Source organism: Triturus cristatus, chromosome 7, assembly GCF_964204655.1.
Source record: "Triturus cristatus chromosome 7, aTriCri1.1, whole genome shotgun sequence".
In the NCBI taxonomy this organism is placed as follows: domain Eukaryota; kingdom Metazoa; phylum Chordata; class Amphibia; order Caudata; family Salamandridae; genus Triturus; species Triturus cristatus.
In genome coordinates this window covers 1293504584-1293525804 of record NC_140590.1, presented here as the reverse complement: position 1 = coordinate 1293525804, position 21221 = coordinate 1293504584, and the positions used below count along the sequence as shown (strand labels likewise).

The 21221-nt window shown below is 43.3% G+C and overlaps 1 protein-coding gene across 2 annotated transcripts in view; it reads left to right on the top strand.

Annotated features, from left to right (window-relative positions):
- LOC146811925 (sulfotransferase 1C1-like) overlaps positions 1–21221 on the top strand; it is a 315676-nt gene that overhangs the window by 289421 nt on the left and 5034 nt on the right. For both annotated transcript variants that reach the window (XM_085618882.1, XM_085618883.1), the window contains exon 7: positions 19257–19437. In XM_085618882.1, coding sequence (XP_085475008.1) covers positions 19257–19437 — 181 coding nt within the window. The remainder of the gene's footprint in view (positions 1–19256; positions 19438–21221) is intronic.

The window sequence follows — 21221 nt, the reverse complement described above, 5'->3', positions numbered from 1 at the left end:
GAATTACTTGAAATTTGCCAGAGAGGTAGCCATAAGGTCAAGGAAGTGCCTTTTGCAGGTCTGGTGTAAATCTGTTCAGTATTTCCTGAGAAAATAGCATTTAAAAGCATATATATATGTGGGCGGAGCCTAACCACACATCTCATCCTGAGATCTGATTGGCTGTCAGCACTTCATCCAAGAAGTGTTGGCAGCCATCTTGGGACCAATATACATGATAGCACCTCATTAAAAAGCATTGCAGTTAATAGAAGGTTTTAAGACTTTAGTTACATTATAAATCATTTGTTGATGGTACCATACTCATTTTAGGAATTGTGGTATGTTCTAAGGTGATTTCACCATGTGAAAAAGCCTTCTGCTGGGATATCATGATTGAGAGAAAAATATTTTCTCATGCTTTTACCACAGAGGTTTGGAAGGTGATCTATAAGCTAAACTGAGAGCTTATTTTCTGTAAATTCACATTATCTTTCTCAGTCATGTGAGAATGAAGTCTGACATTCTCAGTAAAACATGTACATCCAACAAGGGCAGAGACTGTCAGTTGATTCCTTTGTGTTCTACTGCAGCTTCCCAGAGTGTTCCAAAGAACTACTAGAGCGCTAACAGTCCTAATTATGATAAACGTATGGCACACCTGAAGCCATCTTGCTTGGATTAAAGTGGTAACTCTTAAAACATTTAATTTAAAAAGGAACAAAATGAGGGGGTTCATTTTTCCATAAAAAGTATGATTAGTGCTGCAGAAAGAAAAATTAGGGCACATTTTGAGTGACTTCTCAAATCCTCTTCTATTTCATAAAAAAATTCTGACATGCAGACTGAAACATGCACTTTCAATACCAGCAGCAGTTTTCCCTGGTGAGCAGTAGCTTTACTACAGTGATCTAATGAGCAAAAAGAGTGCTAACATTCTGAATTTATGGCAAATGTGTGACACATCTGAACGCCTTCTTGATGGAATCAAAGTAAAAAACTGAAAGTATTTCCTACTGAGGAGACTGCAGTAAATGAGGAAATTAGGAAACTTCATCACAAATAAGTCTCCCAAGATGGCCACCAGAGACAAAAGAGCCCAAATGTAGCCCAAATATCACCCAGATGTAGCCCAAGTATAGCCCAATGACAGAATGTCCCAGAATGTTCTTAAAAACAACTAGAGCGCTTACTGTCTTCATTATGACAAAAGTATGGCACACCTGAAGCCATCTTGATTGGAATAAACTGGTAACACTTAAAACGTTTAATTTTAAAAGGAACACAATGAGGGGGTTCATTTTGCCATAGAAATTATGATTAATGCTGAAAAAAGAAAATGAGGGCACATTTTGAGTGACTTCTCAAATCCTCTTCTATTTCATTAAAAAATTCTGACATGCAGACTGAAACATGCACTTTTAATACCAGGAGCAGACTTCCATGGTGAACAGTAGTTTTACTACAGTGATCTAATGAGGAACTAGAGTGCTAACATTCAGAATTTATGGCAAATGTGTGACATATCTGAATACCTTCATGATGGAATCAAAGTAAAAAACTGAAAGCATTTCCTACTGAGGAGACTGCAGTACATGAGGAAATTAGGAAACTTCATGACAAATAAATCTCCCAAGATGGCCACCGGAGACAAAAGAGCCCAAATGTAGCCCAAAATCACCCAGATGTAGCCCAAATATAGCCCAATGACAGAAGTGTGCAAAACACTTATTATTTTGTGTTTTTGCAGTGTTATATAGTGCAGACTTGTCAGGTATTGGAGTGCTTTACATGAGCATTGGTTACATCACACAAGAACAAATTCATTTTGGTTGTAGACATGGGGAGACTAAGTGATTTGACCAGAATCACAGAATGTCGAGCTGAAGCAGAAACTTCAACCTGGTTCCCCAGTTGCAAAGTCTGCAGTTCTGGAAGTAACACCACAACCTCTCCCCTAAGTGCAACATTTAATCAAGTGGTCAACTGGATAAAAAAACATAAAGATAGCAAATAATTTAAAAGTGCTTTGTCGCTATTTGAAAACTCAGAAAATATGTCCTTATTTTAGTCTTTTAGAGCACTAACCATAATTTTGATGCCAATAAGACCCTCTCATATATGTAATTTCTAAAGGAAATGCTCTAGGTATTACAGTTTTGATTACATCAAGATGATGTCAGGCGTTCCACACTTTTGTAATAAATATAGAATGTTAGCAATCTAGTTGTTCATTAGGATACTGTTGAGAGGCAGAGGCCAGGGGCACGGACTCTGAAAATTGAAGGCAGGTAGGAGGGTGCAAAGGCAACAATTTAACCACACTGAGCAGGCAGGAAGGGCCGTGGAAGCACAACAGACTATGGAGGGCAGTGGAAAGGGGGGCAGGGGCAACAAACCAACAATACAGGACTTGCAAGAGAGGCTGTGGCAATGTAATAGACCATTGTGGGCAGAAGGAAGAGGCAATGGTAGTACAACCATACATGCCAACAGACCCGATTCAGCCAGGAAACGTCCAATGTTTTTAAGCTCAAATGGGCTTTATTTGATCTGTCTCCTGTCTACAATATCCTCTTTTTCAATGTAACTCAAAGGGGAAATTCAATACCCCAGTTTTTTTTCAAAATCTCCCTCTTACCAAGTTCAAAATGTTCGCAAGTATGGTACATTGGATCATGGAAGGAAATGGGATAGGGACATGGACTTGGATAACAGAGGACAGGAGGGACATGGAGAGGTGCACCAAACTGACCCTGCAGGGCAGGCATCAGGGTTTGCAGCAGCACAATACACCACACAGGGCATGCAGGACGGGAGTGCAGCACAACAATCCATAGAAAGCAAGAGGGAGGGGACAGGACCATGCACATGGACAACAGAGAACAGAGGGGCAAGAGGCAATGGTAGCTAGCTGACCATAATGGACAGACAGGAGAGAAATCTGCAGCATAACAGACCATAAAGGGCAGGAGGGACGGATCAGGGGCATTACAATGGAACAGACAAGCCAGGAGGGAGGGAGTAGGGGTCTTCACATGTAAACAGAGGGCTGGGGGCAAGGGGGCAGGGCAGGAGCAGCAAGATAGCCATGGAGGTCAGGCAGGATGGGCACTAGAAACAAGACACACCATGGAGAGCAACAATGAGACTATGGTGGCATACACACAGACCATGGAGGGAAGGTGGGAGGGGGTCAGGGGCAGCTAGCTGACCACACAGGGAAGGTGGGAGGGGCCATGGCAGCACAGAAGACCATGCATGGCAAGCGGGAGGGTTAGTGGCAGCACAAAGGCTATGATGGGCAAGAAGGAGGGTGCAGGGGCATGCACAAAGGACCATGGAGGATAGATGGGAGGGTCAGGACCTGTGCACAGACAAGAAAGTTCAGGGGAAAGGGCCTCACAACAGACCGCGCGGGGCAGGCAGGAGGAGCAGTTGCAGCACAACAGATCAGGGAGGGCAGAAGGGTGTGGCAGTACAATGGACCATGGAGGACAGGAGAAAGGGGATAGGGGCATGGCATGTGGACAGGCAGGGTGGAGGTGGCAGGGACAGGTTACAGTCATCTGACAATGCTAGGCAGGTGGGAGGGGAGTGGCAGCTCAACAGAACACTCAGATTAGATAGGAGTGGCAGGTCCATGGAACATAGTGGGCAAAAAGGATGGAGCAGGGGCATGCACAAAGACATCGGAGGGCAGGGGGAAGGAGAATAGGGGCAGCAAGCTAAGCACAGAGGCTAAGCAGGAGGTCAATGATGGGCCATAGAATTGGGCAATGGAGGGCAGGAGGAGTGGACTGGTATATCATGCTAAATTGAGGGCAGTGGCAGCACATCAGACCATGCATGGCAGGAGGGAGGAGGCTAGTCCATGGATTCACACAACAGAGGATAGGGAGGAGGGGGATGGGGCAGCAAGCTAACTGTTCAGAGAAGGCGGGTATTAGGAACTTTATTGTTTTTAAAACATTGTGTCTGTGCGAACTACTTACAATATGAACAAGTATGCAGCATAATCTCACTTTTATTCAGGAAGAAGAGGACGTTTGTGACTGTGACTCCGGGCTCACTTGGCAGAAACATCCCCTGACCCTCCACCCCCTATCGCAAAATGTAATGCCCGTGAAAAGGGTAGGTGAACACAGTGTTATATAGAACATAGTCCTGAGAGCACGATTGAAAATGAAAACTAGATATAGTGTATGGTATAAACTATGCACCAAAAAGTGTGATATAAGATGAACCGGGGTGTTAAATATAATATGCAATACATTGTGCGCAGTGACAGATTCATTGGAGAGCGCGAGATAGCACAGGCACTAGCGCGTGCTATGCGATATGCGCCTTGGAGTGTAATATGCACCGGGCAGTGTTGTGTAACCTAACTAGTCTCTAAAGTTGTAATATAAAATATGTGCTGGGGAGTGTAACGTTGCATATGCACTGTGACAAAGATATGGATCCCAGATTGTAATATGTATGGCATAGCACTGTGCGTTATAACATAGGCATCGAGGAAGGCACGTTAGATGGGGCAATATAACCCGTGCGAAGACAAGTGTAAAATAAAAAGTATTACACATCCGGCAGTGGATGTGTGTTTTATTAACCGTGAGGGGGGTTTCTTGCATAGTTTTGGTCGAATTTTTGTCGAATCCCCTTTGAATGGCTTGGTGTGCATGTGTATTAAATGTGCCTGTCAATAGCTACCCATGTTTGTATAAATAAACGACAAGGATGTCTACCGGGATTAGGCACGGTAGGGCATCAGACATGTCAGAGCTTCACTAGTGGTGTAAATACATTCCACGTGGATTCATTGCATGCATAGTCGCCTTTTAATGAATATCACGCAAATCGTCATGGTGATAGGTACGTACGGTTTGTCCAGCATGTCCTAGGTGTGTCTATAAATATATATTTTTTAAAAATAATAAAAAACAGTGGCGGGCCCTGGGGATTGGGGTCAAAAAAATATAATTAGGAGACAGGCCCTGGGGGATGGGGTCATCAGGGCCAATAAATTAGAATAAGAAGGGGAACCACACAGCCCCCCTTCTTAAACATTTAAAATAAATAAAAGACTGGCATCGTGCCGGAGGCCATGCCCCCTCCGTGCAGCACTCTGCAAACGCGCCCCCAACAGACATCTTCAGTATGCGCCAGGGAGCTGCGCTGCAGACAGGTGTTCTGAGGCCAAGCCCCTTTTTACACCTCTCTGCAACGCAGCTCTGTGGCGCTTACTGGAGGTACCTAGTGGTCTAGTTTGACCCTAGGGACCCTTAGGATTCAAGGGGACTTAATCTCTCAACTTAGAACAGCCACAGGGCGCGTTTACACAGTGGTGAAGGGAGGGGACGGGGCCTGAGGTGACGTGTGCAAACACGCACTATGGCACGTTTTAAATTGGGGATATAATTTCCCTTCAATACTGAGGGCCCCTGGGGGCTAACTAGCCCACCAAGTGCTTTCAGTAAGCGCCACTGAGCTGCATTGCAGAGAGGTGGTCCAGGCCGTGCCACTTTTTACACCTCTCTGCAATGCAGCTCTGTGGCACTTACTGGAGGTACCTAGTGGGCTAGTTGGACCCTAGGGACCCTCAGGATTCAAATGAACTTAATCTCCCAGCTAAAAACGGACACAGGGCGTGTTTACACAGTGGTGAAGGGAGGGGACGGGGCCTGAGTTAACGTGTGCAAAAACGCCCTGTGGCCTGTTTTAAGAGGTAGTTTTAATCCCCATGCCCTATTATATACTAGGGGCTTACAGAAGAGGTCATGCTAATCACAGGGGGACCCCAACGCATAATGTTCCCTAGTGTATGTAGGTGTTTTCACTGTATTCTAAGTGTCTTTTAACATAGCACTGGCTCTAGGACTGGTTAGTCAGACTCAGTTACCAACAGTATCCGTCTGAAAAAGTTTAGGGTACAGTATGATTTTGCAACAAGGCTTCTTTCTGCTCTTCTTTTGGTTCTTTCTGCACGTTATCCTTCTTCCTGCACTTATCTTCGTATTTGAGGACTTCTGTTGCTTCTTTCTGCACTTCTTTTGTTTCTTTCTGTGCATTTTTTCTTCTTTCTTCACATGTCCTATCTCTGTAGGCATAGTTAGAAATTAGCATTTAAAAAACCTTTGAAATTCACAGAAAAAACCATAGGTTTTAGGCACGTTATAGTTAGGAATTAGCATTTAAAAAACCTCAGAAATTCACTGAAAAAACCATAGGTTTCAGGGGTGTTATAGTTAGCTGGACTTTTCACTTGTACAAAACCATTAAAATTCCCCCGTTATAGTTAGTTCAGCTAACTATAACTCGCGCGCCAGCAATGCACTGCTGATGACGTCACATATTACATCACTCATGACATGGTCAGTGACATCACTCATGACATCACTGATGACATCTCAAATGATATCACTGATGACATCACTGATGACATCATCCTTGTGATAGAGTGGCAGACCTCCTCTCACCCTAATATAACCTTTGATACACACATTCAAAAATAGAGACTAAATTTTTCAAAACAGTGGACATACCAATACCAGTTACAACAACCTCTTCAGTAATTCTAAGATCCACATACACATCCACTCATTCACCAACAGTCCTATACAGTCACTCATACATGTACTCACTCATCATATGTACTCATGCACCTATACATCCTGTTACACAATGCCACTCATCCATAGAGTTACTCACACACATAGTCACTCATGCTAATAAAGAATCAAACATACATTTAATTGCATATACAGTTATACACACACCACCACACTTACTTCTACGGAAACTTATACATACTTAGTCTTTTAAACAATCACTTATAGAAACACATACTTATTCATACAGGAACTCTTTCAATCTCCCACTCTCACATATACTCACATATATACACCAATAGTCACATATACTAGTTTAAAACATATGTAGTTACTCATAAAGACACTATTGAGACAGTCATTCACTCACTAACACACCCATACACACACTCATCCACCCATACAGTCCTGCACACATGCTGTGTTCAACACATACAAACAGTGAGTCACTCATTCATGCACCTATGCACTACGTAATACCCCCCACCGAACCATGCAGACACTCAGACTGATACTCAAAAAACCAACTAATAACCTATATAGACACCCATGTAGCTACTCACCAACCCATGCAGCCACTTATACTCAAAGTGAGAGACTGATACAGATATTTACATATTTAAACATTACTCACTAAGCCATGTATTCACTATGATACACTTAATCAGTCAGTTACACAATCAATTTTTCAAAAACAAATCATCCATTTAGACACTTATATACCCATTTATTCTTCCATCGACCTTGAGATATACATATATAAAACATATTTAATTTTCAGAAAAACACACATTCACTGGATGATGTCATCAGTGATGTCATCAGTGATGTCATTTGAGAGGTCATCAGTGATGTCATGAGTGATGTCACTGACCATGTCATGAGTGATGTAATATGTGACGTCATCAGCAGTGCATTGCGGGCGCGCGAGTTATAGTTAGCTGAACTAACTATAACGGGGGAATTTCAATGGTTTTGTACAAGTGAAAAGTCCAGCTAACTATAACACCCCTGAAACCTATGTTTTTTTCAGTGAATTTCTGAGGTTTTTTAAATGCTAATTCCTAACTATAACGTGCCTGAAACCTATGGTTTTTTCTGTGAATTTCAAAGGTTTTTTTAAATGCTAATTTCTACTGCCGGATGTGTAATACTTTTTATTTTACTCTCTGGAAAGGGGACGAACATCACTTGAGAGTCACAGCGCGCTCCTGGCAGAGCCCAATGCTGTGTTACACCCACCATTGCCTGCTGAGTACCACACACCTCTGTGTTGTATTCCACTAGCTAGTGCATATGCTATGACACTCTCTAGCCCATGTGCACTGTAACACCACCCCGTGAATATGTCATGCCACACTTGTCTTCGCACGGGTTATATTGCCCCATCTAACATGCCTTCCTCGATGCCTATGTTATAACGCACAGTGCTATGCCATACATATTACATTCTGGGATCCATATCTTTGTCACAGTGCATATGCAACGTTACACTCCCCAGCACATATTTTATATTACAACTTTAGAGACTAGTTAGGTTACACAACACTGCCCTGTGCATATTACACTCCAAGGCGCATATCGCATAGCACGCGCTAGTGCCTGTGCTATCTCGCGCTCTCCAATGAATCTGTCATTGCGCACAATGTATTGCATATTATATTTCACGCCCGGTTCATCTTATATCACTCTTTTTGGTGCATAGTTTATACCATACACTATATCTAGTTTTCATTTTCAATCGTGCTCTCAGGACTATGTTCTATATAACACTGTGTTCACCTACCCTTTTCACGGGCATTACATTTTGCGATAGGGGGTGGAGGGTCAGGGGGTGTTTCTGCCAAGTGAGCTCGGAGTCACAGTCACAAACGTCCTCTTCTTCCTGAATAAAAGTGAGATTATGCTGGATACTTGTTCATATTTTAAGTAGTTCGCACAGACACACGTTTTAAAAACAATAAAGTTCCTAATACCCGCCTTCTCTGAACAGTTAGCTTCCTGCCCCATCCCCCTCCTTCCTATCCTCTGTTGTGTGAATCCATGGACTAGCCTCCTCCCTCCTGCCATGCATGGTCTGATGTGCTGCCACTGCCGTCAATTTAGTATGATGTACCAGTCCACTCCTCCTGCCCTCCAATGCCCAATTCTATGCCCCATCATTGACCTCCTGCTTAAACTCTGTGCTTAGCTTGCTGCCCCTATTCTCCTTCCCCCTGCCCTCCGATGTCTTTGTGTATGCCCCTGCTCCATCCTTTTTGCCCACCATGTTCCATGGACCTGCTACTCCTATCTACTCTGAGTGTTCTGTTGAGCTGCCACTCCCCTCCCACCTGCCTAGCATTGTCAGATGACTGTAACCTGTCCCTGCCACCTCCGCCCTGCCTGTCCACATGCCATGCCCCTATCCTCTTCCTCCTGTCCTACATGGTCCATTGTACTGCCACACCCTTCTGCCCTCCCTGGTCTGTTGTGCTGCAACTGCTCCTCCTGCCTGCCCCGTGCGGTCTGTTGTGAGGCCCCTTCCCCTGAACTTTCTTGTCTGTGCACAGGTCCTGACCCTCCCTTCTATCCTCCATCGTCCTTTGTGCATGCCCCTGCACCCTCCTTCTTGCCCATCATAGCCATTGTGCTACCACTAACCCTCCCACTTGCCATGCATGGTCTTCTGTGCTGCCATGGCCCCTCCCACCTTCCCTGTGTGGTCAGTTAGCTGCCCCTGAACCCCTCCCACCTTCCCTCCATGGTCTGTGTGTATGCCATCACAGTCTCACTGTTGCTCTTCATGGTGTGTCTTGCTTTTAGTGCCCATCCTGCCTGACCTCCATGGCTATCTTGCTGCTCCTGCCCTGCCCCCTTGCCCCCAGCCCTCTGTTTACATGTGCAGACCCCTACTCCCTCCCTCCTGGCTTGTCTGTTCCATTGTAATGCCCCTGATCCATCCCTCCTGCCCTTTATGGTCTGTTATGCTGCAGCGTTCTCTCCTGTCTGTCCATTATGGTCCTGCCTCTTGCCCCTCTGTTCTCTGTTGTCCATGTGCATGGTCCTGTCCCCTCCCTCTTGCTTTCTATGGATTGTTGTGCTGCACTCCCGTCCCGCATGCCCTGTGTGGTGTATTGTGCTGCTGCAAACCCTGATACCTGCCCTGCAGGGTCAGTTTGGTGCACCTCTCCATGTCCCTCCTGTCCTCTGTTATCCAAGTCCATGTCCCTACCCCATTTCCTTCCATGATCCAATGTACCATACTTGCGAACATTTTGAACTTGGTAAGAGGGAGATTTTGAAAAAAAACTGGGGTATTGATTTTCCCCTTTGAGTTACATTGAAAAAGAGGAGATTGTAGACAGGAGACAGATAAAATAAAGCCCATTTGAGCTTAAAAACATTGGACGTTTCCTGGCTGAATCGGGTCTGTTGGCATGTATGGTTGTACTACCATTGCCTCTTCCTTCTGCCCACAATGGTCTATTACATTGCCACAGCCTCTCTTGCAAGTCCTGTATTGTTGGTTTGTTGCCCCTGCCCCCCTTTCCACTGCCCTCCATAGTCTGTTGTGCTGCCACGGCCCTTCCTGCCTGCTCAGTGTGGTTAAATTGTTGCCTTTGCACCCTCCTACCTGCCTTCAATTTTCAGAGTCCGTGCCCCTGGCCTCTGCCTCTCAACAGTATCCTAATGAACAACTGGATTGCTAACATTCTATAGTTATTACAAAAGTGTGGAACGCCTGACGTCATCTTGATGTGATCAAAACTGTAATACCTAGAGCATTTCCTTTAGAAATTACATATATGAGAGGGTCTTATTGGCATCAAAATTATGGTTAGTGCTCTAAAAGACTAAAATAAGGACATATTTTCTGAGTTTTCAAATAGCGAGAAAGCACTTTTAAATTATTTGTTACCTTTATGTTTTTTTATCCAGTTGACCACTTGATTAAATGTTGCACTTAGGGGAGAGGATGTGGTGTTACTTCGAGAACTGCAGACTTTGCAACTGGGGAACCAGGTTTGAGTTTCTGCTTCAGCTCGACATTCTGTGATTCTGGTCAAATCACTTAGTCTCCCCATGTCTACAACCAAAATGAATTTGTTCTTGTGTGATGTAACCAATGCTCATGTAAAGCACTCCAATACCTGACAAGTCTGCACTATATAACACTCCAAAAACACAAAATAATAAGTGTTTTGCACACTTCTGTCATTGGGCTATATTTGGGCTACATCTGGGTGATTTTGGGCTACATTTGGGCTCTTTTGTCTCCGGTGGCCATCTTGGGAGATTTATTTGTTATGAAGTTTCCTAATTTCCTCATGTACTGCAGTCTCCTCAGTAGGAAATGCTTTCAGTTTTTTACTTTGATTCCATCATGAAGATATTCAGATATGTCACACATTTGCCTAAATTCTGAATGTTAGCACTCTAGTTGCTCATTAAATTACTGTAGTAAAACTACTGTTCACCATGGAAGTCTGCTCCTGGTATTAAAAGTGCATGTTTCAGTCTGCATGTCAGAATTTTTTTATGAAATAGAAGAGGATTTGAGAAGTCACTCAAAATATGCCCTCATTTTCTTTCTTCAGCATAAATCATAATTTCTATGGCAAAATGAACCCCCTCATTGTGTTCCTTTTAAAATTAAATGTTTTAAGTGTTACCAGTTTATTCCAATCAAGATGGCTTCAGGTGTGCCATACTTTTGTCATAATGTAGACAGTAAGCGCTCTAGTTGTTTTTAAGAACACTCTGGGACATTCTGTCATTGGGCTATGCTTGGGCTACATCTGGGTGATATTTGGGCTACATTTGGGCTCTTTTGTCTCTGGTGGCCATCTTGGCAGACTTATTTGTTATGAAGTTTCCTAATTTCCTCATTTACTGCAGTCTCCTCAGTAGGAAATACTTTCAGTTTTTTACTTTGATTCCAAAGGCATTCAGATGTGTCACACATTTGCCATAAATTCAGAATGATAGCACTCTTTTTGCTCATTAGATCACTGTAGTAAAGCTACTGCTCACCAGGGGAAACTGCTGCTGGTATTGAAAGTGCATGTTTCAGTCTGCATGTCAGAATGTTTTAATGAAATAGAAGAGGATTTGAGAAGTCACTCAAAATGTGCCCTAATTTTTCTTTCTGCAGCACTAATCATACTTTTTATGGAAAAATGAACCCCCTCATTTTGTTCCTTTTTAAATTAAATGTTTTAAGAGTTACCACTTTAATCCAAGCAAGATGGCTTCCAGTGTGCCATACGTTTCTCATAAGTAGGACTGTTAGCGCTCTAGTTGTTCTTTGGAACACTCTGGGAAGCTGCAGTAGAACACAAAGGAATCAACTTACAGTCTCTGCCCTTGTTGGATGTACATGTTTTACTGAGAATGTCAGACTTCATTCTCACATGACTGAGAAAGATAATGTGAATTTACAGAAAATAAGCTCTCAGTTTAGCTTATAGATCACCTTCCAAACCTCTGTGGGAAAAGCATGAGAAAATATTTTTCTCTCAATCATGATATCCCAGCAGAAGGCTTTTTCACATGGTGAAATCACCTTAGAACATACCACAATTCCTAAAATGAGTATGGTACCATCAACAAATGATTTATAATGTAACTAAAGTCTTAAAAGCTTCTATTAACTGCAATGCTTTTTAATGAGGTGCTATCATGTATATTGGTCCCAAGATGGCTGCCAACACTTCTTGGATGAAGTGCTGACAGCCAATCAGATCTCAGGATGAGATGTGTGGTTAGGCTCCGCCCACATATATATATGATTTTACTTTTGATTTTCTCAGGAACTACTGAACAGATTGACACCAGACCTGCAAAAGGCACATCCCTGACCTGAGGACTACCTCTCTGCCAAATTTCAAGTAATTCTGTTCAGCCGTTCGGGCTGTACCTTGGACTAAAGGTCCCTATGGAAAATTGCATGGGGAAACCGCGTTTTGGGACCCCCCTTTTTTCTCAGCCCCCGCTTGACGAATCTCCCCGAGATTTTCAGGGTAGGAGCGGAGCGGAGCGCCCCACCTGTTTTGAAAATTTCGCGAGGATTCGTCAACCGGCGCCAAAGTTATTCCAAATAGAATGTTGCGGATTTCCTATGGAAACACGGTCCTAACTATAACTATCTACTGGCGACCGCCAGTAGATAATATATATATATATATATATATATATATATAATTCTTCGTCCTTGACCTTTAAAGAAGCGGTTCCATCTATTGACGTATATTAAGCTTGGTAGCTTACAATGTCAGCCCAGGACGCGCTGCGTGACCGGGAGGCTGCAGCAGAAGTGTTATTTGTTGATTTACCGACTGCCAGTGTTGCAATTGAATCGCTAACCCATGAGGGGAATACGAACGATGTTAGAAGTTTACTGAGGAAATTGGAAAAACTTCAAAAAACCGAGTTATCTAAATGGTGGGAGAGCAAGTCCCTTGAGAAGTATCGTGATGTAGGCAGGGTGCCACGGGGGTTGCGAGTCATGATTGCACCTTCGTATGAAAATTCGCACCCTGAGATGCTTTCTGAATGGGCCACCAACAATCTCCAAGCCTCTATGAACATGGTTCACATCTTGATCAGATATGCCGTGATCGATAGAGAGAGGATTCTTAAAGAGATTAATGAATTGAATCAGACTCTTGATGCTCATGACCAGAAGGATATCATTGCCAAAGGCAGAGTTTCGATAGCCAACAAATTACAACAATATGAAGAGACTATCAAAACCCGCAAAGCCTTTAAGTTTGCCAGGGATCGTGATGATTATCTGGCGGGAAGGGTTTTCACGTTTTCCCGCAAATTTGACAACGTAAAAAGGAAAGCTCTTACGGATCAAGTCCAAGGGAATCGTGATAATGATAGCATTGACAACCCCAGCACTCAAGTGGACTCTGATGTCAATTCTCTCACCAGTGGGGACTCGGATGAAGGTTCCAGTACAGCGGTTATATCTAGTACAGTGGCCATCAAACATACTCTGGGAGAGGAGCTCAATTTTTTAACTATGGACAGGCGAGCAACCCTCCGCCCCAGAAATCCTCAAAGCCAAACAAATGTAGCAGTAAGCGGCGGAGAGAGAGGCGCCAGCATCGCCTCAAGACCATCAAACAGGGGCAGAGGAGGACGGAGATGGAAACGCTAGACTCTCAGGATAACACAATCATCAATCTGACGGATACTGTGTTATCCAAAGCTGAGCAACAACTGTTAAAATTGGGCCTTTCATTTTGTCCCGAGTCCAACTTCTCATACAAACAGTCTCGCATAGATATCTATAAGTTAATTCGAAAAATTAAACTCAAAAAATTCTTCCAATTGAACAAATCTATGAGTATGGCCACCACATCCGACTTGTTGTTGGATCCACTACAAGTTCGGGACTCTGATACACTTCAAATTATGCAATCCTTGGCTAAGGAAAGTTCGGACTTTACTATATCTGGTACTGTGCCTGAACGTCTGGAAGGAATCAACACAGGATTGGCGGCTGCCAGTCCATTTCGTCCTCCTTCGAGTTTCTATCCGATCATGCCCAAGGACTCTGTTGATGTGTTCAGTGACATGGTAATTAATGACCTCAAAAGTCTCAACTTGTCCACTTATTCCAAATGTAGACAAATAAATGCAAAATTGAGAAATTATTGGGCGTTGATCAAGAAAATTCGTGGGAATGGTCAAATTGTGGTGATGGATGCTGATAAGGGCGGTAACATAGTTCTTTGGCCCGAAAATGATTATCTGCAAGAGGCTCAACGCCACTTGTCCGATACTAATTGTTACAGCAAAGTAGGTCGAGACCATTTGGGTGAAATCAAGAAATCTGTATCCTCCCTATTGGCACAATGGAAAAGAATGGGACTCTTGTCAAAGAATGAATATTTGTTCCTCAAAAATGATTTTCCAACTACAGCCACCCTGTACTTCATCCCTAAGGTTCACAAGGGTATTCACCCGGTACCAGGCAGACCCATCATCTCTGCTCGGAATAACCTTTTGGAAGCTATGTCGAAATATGTGGATTACTTTCTCCAACCTCATATGACCGCTTTGCCATCCTTTATTAAGGATACTGGTGATTTTTTAAATAAAATCAAGGCAATTGATTGGCAATCCACCTTTGTTCTAATCACACTTGACATAGCTTCCCTTTACACCAGTATTTTACATTCTCAAGGGTTAACTGCTGTCAAACATTTTTTAGATTCCCGTTCCATTAATTTCAAGGACCATAACACCATGCTCCTTCAAATGATTGATCTTTGTCTCAATAACAATCTGTTTTTGTTCAATAAAGTCCTATACAAACAGTTGAGGGGTGTGGCTATGGGGACATGTTTTTCTCCAACCTATGCCTGCCTTTTGGTTGGTTGGTGGGAGGAACATGTCCTCAGAGCCAACCACAAAGATATGTGGGATGCACATATCCGGTACTATGGCAGATACATAGACGATATTTTTATCGTCTGGGAAGGTTCCACAGAGGAGGCCTCTTTATTTGTAGCATCCATTAATAACAACACGATGAACTTACATTTTACGGCTACTATCAGCACTGAGAGGGTGGAGTTCCTTGATGTGGAAGTGTTCATTATGGACCAACACATAGAAACTAAACTACATAGGAAAATCACTGCTGGCAATTCTATCTTACATGCCAGTAGTGCACACCCACCACACCCTACAGGGAATATCTTCGTCTACGTCGTATATGCAGCCGTCAATGTGATTTAGAACAGTGCCAACAGGAAGCTACCAATCGGTTCCTTGCCCGTGGGTATAAACCGGACAATCTGAAAAAAGCCCTTGACAAAGCTAATCTTTGTTCTCGGGAAATCTGCCTCACTACCAGACAACCTCAAACTACGAATCTCAGTTGGGAGGTGGACATAGAGGTCATTCAACCTATTAGACTCATTACCACTTTTTGCAAACAACACAGAAGCTTGCGACATATTATTTACAAACACTGGCCCATTGTTTTAACTGATATGACTCTCAAGTTTTTGCTGCCCAATCTACCTAACATTACTTTCAGGAGAGCACCCTCAATGAGGGATGCGTTGGTCAAATCCAATCCTGAAGTCACGGAGAAGATTACGTGGTTGTCACGTTTTGGTTTTTTCAAATGTGCTTCATGCCGTGCGTGCAAATTCGGAATTAATGTTTCCGAATACTGCACTGCATTTAGCAATGTTCCGGTACAAATCAAACAACATTTCACGTGCCGCACTGACTTTGCGGTCTATGTGTTAGAGTGTACCTGCCATTTGAGATATGTGGGGAGCACCAAACTACCGGTTTTCAACCGCATTTTGCAACACCTTCGTGCGATTGTTAACTCGGACCCCACATATCCTGTTGCCCGACACTTCAAAGCTATTCATGCTAATAAGATCAGTGACTTATCATATTTTGTGATTGGGGCGGTACCACCTTCAATTCGGGGGGGTAACAGAGAAAAACAACTACGCCAGTTAGAATCCTCCTTCATCCTATTACTCGATACCAAGATGCCCAATGGGATGAACACGAGTGAGGATTTGCACAACTTTCTGTAAATATCTGTTTCATTGTGGTCTTTATACTTTTTCCCTAAATGTAGTTGATCTAACAGTATTTGTAACATCGACTAGCGGTTTCTTGCCACTGGCAGCCTTGTATAGTTTGAGTATTCACTCCAATGCTTCTTGCTCTACCTTTTTCTCACTTCCCTTTTTGTATTTATTTTTCTTCATCCCTATATGTGCTTTCTAATTTTTCTTTTATCTTTCTTCACTGCTCTTCTCTTGTGTTGGTCTTATTTTGACAATTAATGATCAAGAGTGTGTTGTGTTTAGATTCCAGAAATGAATTATTGTTTTTTTCAGAATCATGCAAGCCGTGGTTATGATTTGTAAATTAGCATTTCAGCATTTAGGGGCACTTGCCTTGTATTTTGTTTGCTATGATCTGCTTTGCTGCATTTTATGTATTAATTTGATATACTAACCCGGTCATTAATGTTTCTGGTTGATTCTCGGTACTTCTCTAAGAGAACACACTCTTGGTTTGTAGTATTTTATTTATGTCTATTACCATTGAGCATCATGATTGGGTGAATTTGATTTTAAATTGGAAGGTCCGGCACCAGCGCGTCAGGTGATCAAGATCGCGGAGGCGATCGAAACGCGTCTGAGGCGGACACTTGTCTGACAAAATGAATTAAAACGTCGGAATTGAAACTTTGGAACCGTTTGTTGTCTTTACTTTTGGACGTCAGCGTTGTGCATGGTGGAGAGGTCCATACCTGCTTTCAACTCCCTTTGTTTCATTGGGGAGTTCAGGACTTTGTCTCTCTATATATATATATATATATATATAATTACTAGAATACATAACATTAATAAACATTATTAAACATTAATAAACAAACAATATTTTTAACAACTATATGTTTGCAAACAATAATAAACACTTCCATGTTAATCGAAATTACTTAAGTCGATATTCTTGACCACGATATTCTTGCTGTCGATATTTCTGACCCACGATATTCACATCTCGATATTTGTGCAACTCAATATTTGTGGTTCGATATTCTGTCTCTGCACCAATCTGAATTTCAGGAGGAATTCATTCAGCCTAAACTAAAAAAGACATGTGCCATGAAAGGGCATTCCATTTCTGGTGCTGCCACATATTGGAGGGTCAGGAACTGGACCTCCCATCTTTGTCTTAGAGTTTCTATGTTGTTGCTCCTGTGATCTGGTGCCACTTAATTCTAACGTAGTGTACCCCTGCATGCTGTGGGGACCACCCTTTCCAGTTGGTGCCTCACACCTCTAGCGGGCCTCTAATATAAGGAATCCTGATGCTGACAGACATTTCCGAGATGCTGAAACTTAAAGTTTCCAAACACCCTGTAGTGTCAACTACAAGATGCCATTCAATCTTTGAGTGTAAACTTGACTCCTGAACTGCGCCAGTGAGCATGTTTACTGAAACCAGAGCCCTGCTTCCTCAGTAAACCACCCATGATTTTATCTGAAATTCTGTCAAGCTGCTTGTACTGACCAGTGATCCCTCTTTCAGTGTTTTTGGAACTCCAGTGGAGTTCAGGGGTATGGGTTTGTTTGATTTTGTGCAGTATCAGTGTCAGTTGTGGACCACTAATCTGTTTTCCTGCAAAAAAACTAGAGCAAAGGATAGCTGCAGCATTTCTCTTTGAAAGATGTTGCAGTCCCTAATCTGGCAACCAGATTCTGTTGATTAGATTGTGGGAACCAAAGTCTATAGTAAATGAAAGAGACTTGAAGATAGCCAAGTCTTGGTGGCATCTAGGATACCTTTGCACATGTTACATGGATTATAACCAGGGCCACTGGATTTATGCAAATTATGCAGAATTGTTTCATAATTAAGCATTAATTAAGACATTAATAATGGGTAGTATATTCCTAAAATAACGAAGCAATGTCACAGATGGTGCTGCATTAAGTCGAATAATTTGCCTTTTATCCCTGTATAATTAAGTCAACCCTGGCTCATAATTTGATCCTCCATTGTCACGTAATTCAGTTAACTCTGACTGAAATGATTTGCACGGTAAATGACAGAATACCATTTGGGAATATATCTCTGCCCAGAGGTGCTGGGGCTTTATTTTTTCTTTAGTCTTATTTTGAAGTCCTGGGGGTTCATCAGGATGGCGGGCGCCCGCCACCCTAGCGGTAACGGGACTGCCCGCCTGCCATGTCGCCATGTGGCAGTCCCGCCACCCTAATTATGATGCGACCGCCACCGCGGCGGTCGCATCTGGCGATTTAACATCACAATGTGAAATGACCATGTTGTGCATTTCCCTGCACAACGTGGCAGGCACCGCGTGGTGCCTGCCACCTTGTGCAGGGAAATAGAGTGGGTATACCCCAGATCACAGCTGACCCCCCCGGGGGGCCCGCAACGGGCCCCCAAAGCCAGTGTCAGCCTGCCTTTTTGAGGCGGAACCGTGGGGGTCGGTCCTTCCGACCACCGCAGAACAATAGTGATTCCCACCGCCATCCTAATATGGCGATGGGTAAATCACCTTTTGATGGCGGGCAGATCGCCACCGCTGGGCAAGCAGTGGCGATCCACCCCGCCATCGTAATCAGCCCCCTAGTCTTTCCTGCTGTAAATGACAGATGGCTGAAAATTGGTGCAGAGAATAATCAACAAAGCTGCCAGTACACATCCCTGGCGTAACAATTTATGCTATCTTTGTAAGACAATATTAGTAAACAAATTGATTGCCTATGTATTTTCATAATAGGTTTGATGTAGTATTTTTTGATGTTCATTGTATTTATTTTTATGTCCTCTGGTTTTATGACATTGTTTTGACGAATAAAACTATTCTGATGATCGTGATGACTAGAAATTGGCCTTTATTCTTGTATCTTATTTAAACATTCTACTTAAAACTTACTATAATTTCCTACAGTACCATTGTATTGCTCACTCAGGCTAATTTTCTGCAGTCGGGAATGCCAAAAGACTTCAGTAAAACCCAAGGCAGGGGGAAACAACAACACTAACCTTTAAGTGTACATAATTATGTGCCAGACATGCTATTAGTGGAAAGTATCTATAGTTACTACTTTCAGTGCAGTATTTTCTCCCTCTCTCATATGTCAGGATCCAGCGCGTGAAATTCGGAAGGTGATGGAGTTCCTGGAGGTTGATCTGGCTCCTGACGTGCTGGAGAATATTGTCCATTACACCTCATTCAAGGCAATGAAAGAGAACCCCATGGCCAACTACAGCACCTACCCGGATGCTTTGTTAAACAAACGCATTGGGACCTTCATGCGTAAAGGTAAGTATGAAGGTGTGAAGGAATGTCCACAACAACAGTTTTAGAGGAGCATATCGTGCTTTCTTTTATAATTGAAGAGAAGTAAGAAATATTGTCAAATACCAGCACCACCTATAACACCTCCACTAACCACAAACCTGCACTGCATCCTGTGCTCCTTACTCAGTAACGCCTTAGTTACGTTGATCGGGTGTTCCTACTAGCAGCGAGGGTAAATGCAGCACTATATGTGGAACTGAAAGTGAGATCAATTTAAAACCCTGGTGAATACTTGGTTTCTCATGTTCCTGGGCTGTACCCATTGACATGACTGTGAAAGGCTTTGGGGCTCATTACAATGGCGGATGGACTTCAGTTGAGGCAGCGGTCCCGTACATGGAATTGAGATGCGACTGCCACCACGGGGAACCGCCATGAAAGGCTGGCGGGGATCCAGCATCCTAATCTGACAGGCGGTGCCCATTCTGAGGATGCGGGCGAGTCCGACAGGCAATCTTAACGGTTGCCTCTGTCTGACCTGTGGCGGACGGGCTTTATGCCTGCCAGGCACACTGCCCACCATTCTAATCCGAAGGGCGGTAATTGGCCTTACGATGACGGTTCACCACCATCATAATCAGCCCCTTCCTTCTTCAGTTTAGGCTGGCAGAATATATGTTTTGGGGAGCATAGATGACATCTCAAAAGGAAAGCTTATGAGAAGGAGAACAGTTCATTCCATGAAGCTTAAAGTAAATATGGTACATCTGAGACAGGTTTGAAGAAACCCATGCATTTTTCACTGACATTATATTATTTTACACATATAAATACCTGGTGAAATTAGCAAATGGCGCATTTGAAAAGGCAGCAGGTTAGGAAAAAAGTCAGCAGAAATTTCTGTTATGCAACTTTCATCTGCCCTATTTTCCATTAATGTTTATTCTGTTGTTTGGTTGACACTGCTTTTAAATAATGTGTTTTGCAATAGGCAAGTTAAATACACAAAAGGTGATGGGAGGAATGCTTGCATTTTGTCTAACCACTGACAATTGCTCGGGGTAGCATTCCAACCCATCATTGCTTTGCCCACCAGGCCATTTCACTTTGAACTAAGCTATATGCAAATCAGATTTGACCCTGCTCCTCATGGAAACAGTCCAGCCCAAGCTGCCAAGCCAGGTCCTGCCTAAACCGGGACACAAGCAACCCAGGACCAGATTTGCACTGATATGGGCTCACCAGCCAGGTACAGCTCGGTTCCCATGCCACAGTGAGCAAGGGACCCATGTCTGGGCATACCCGTTATTATAGTATGGAACATCAAACACACATAAGGTGAAGGGAGGAATGCTTTCAACTTGTCTAGCCACTGGTAATCGCTCGAGGTAGCCCGGGGTACAGTGCAGAGAAACAATTATATATTGATTGTTGAACACACTGCCCAGGGAGACAGTCTCAATGCACTACCTGATGAGTTTTACTTGACTATGTCAAGGACCAGGGTGGCCCACTATAGGAAGTACTTTCTCCTGACTTTCACGGGAAGGGGGTGCTCAACGCTAATAGATTATATCTTTGGTTCTAGCCCCTTTTTTCAATTCTTTTCGGATTTTTCGGTGGAGGATAGTATTCATAGTGATCATAACCCCCTGTGCATCTCGACCACCAGGCCCAAGGTAGGGAAATCCCCCAGTGTTGTTCCAGGTGGGTCACATAGGGTAGCAGATCAGGGAGAAGGCTGAGGTGGGTGCAGATATCCCCAGACTTTTTTGATGAGACCCTTATGGCAAAATGCAAGAGGG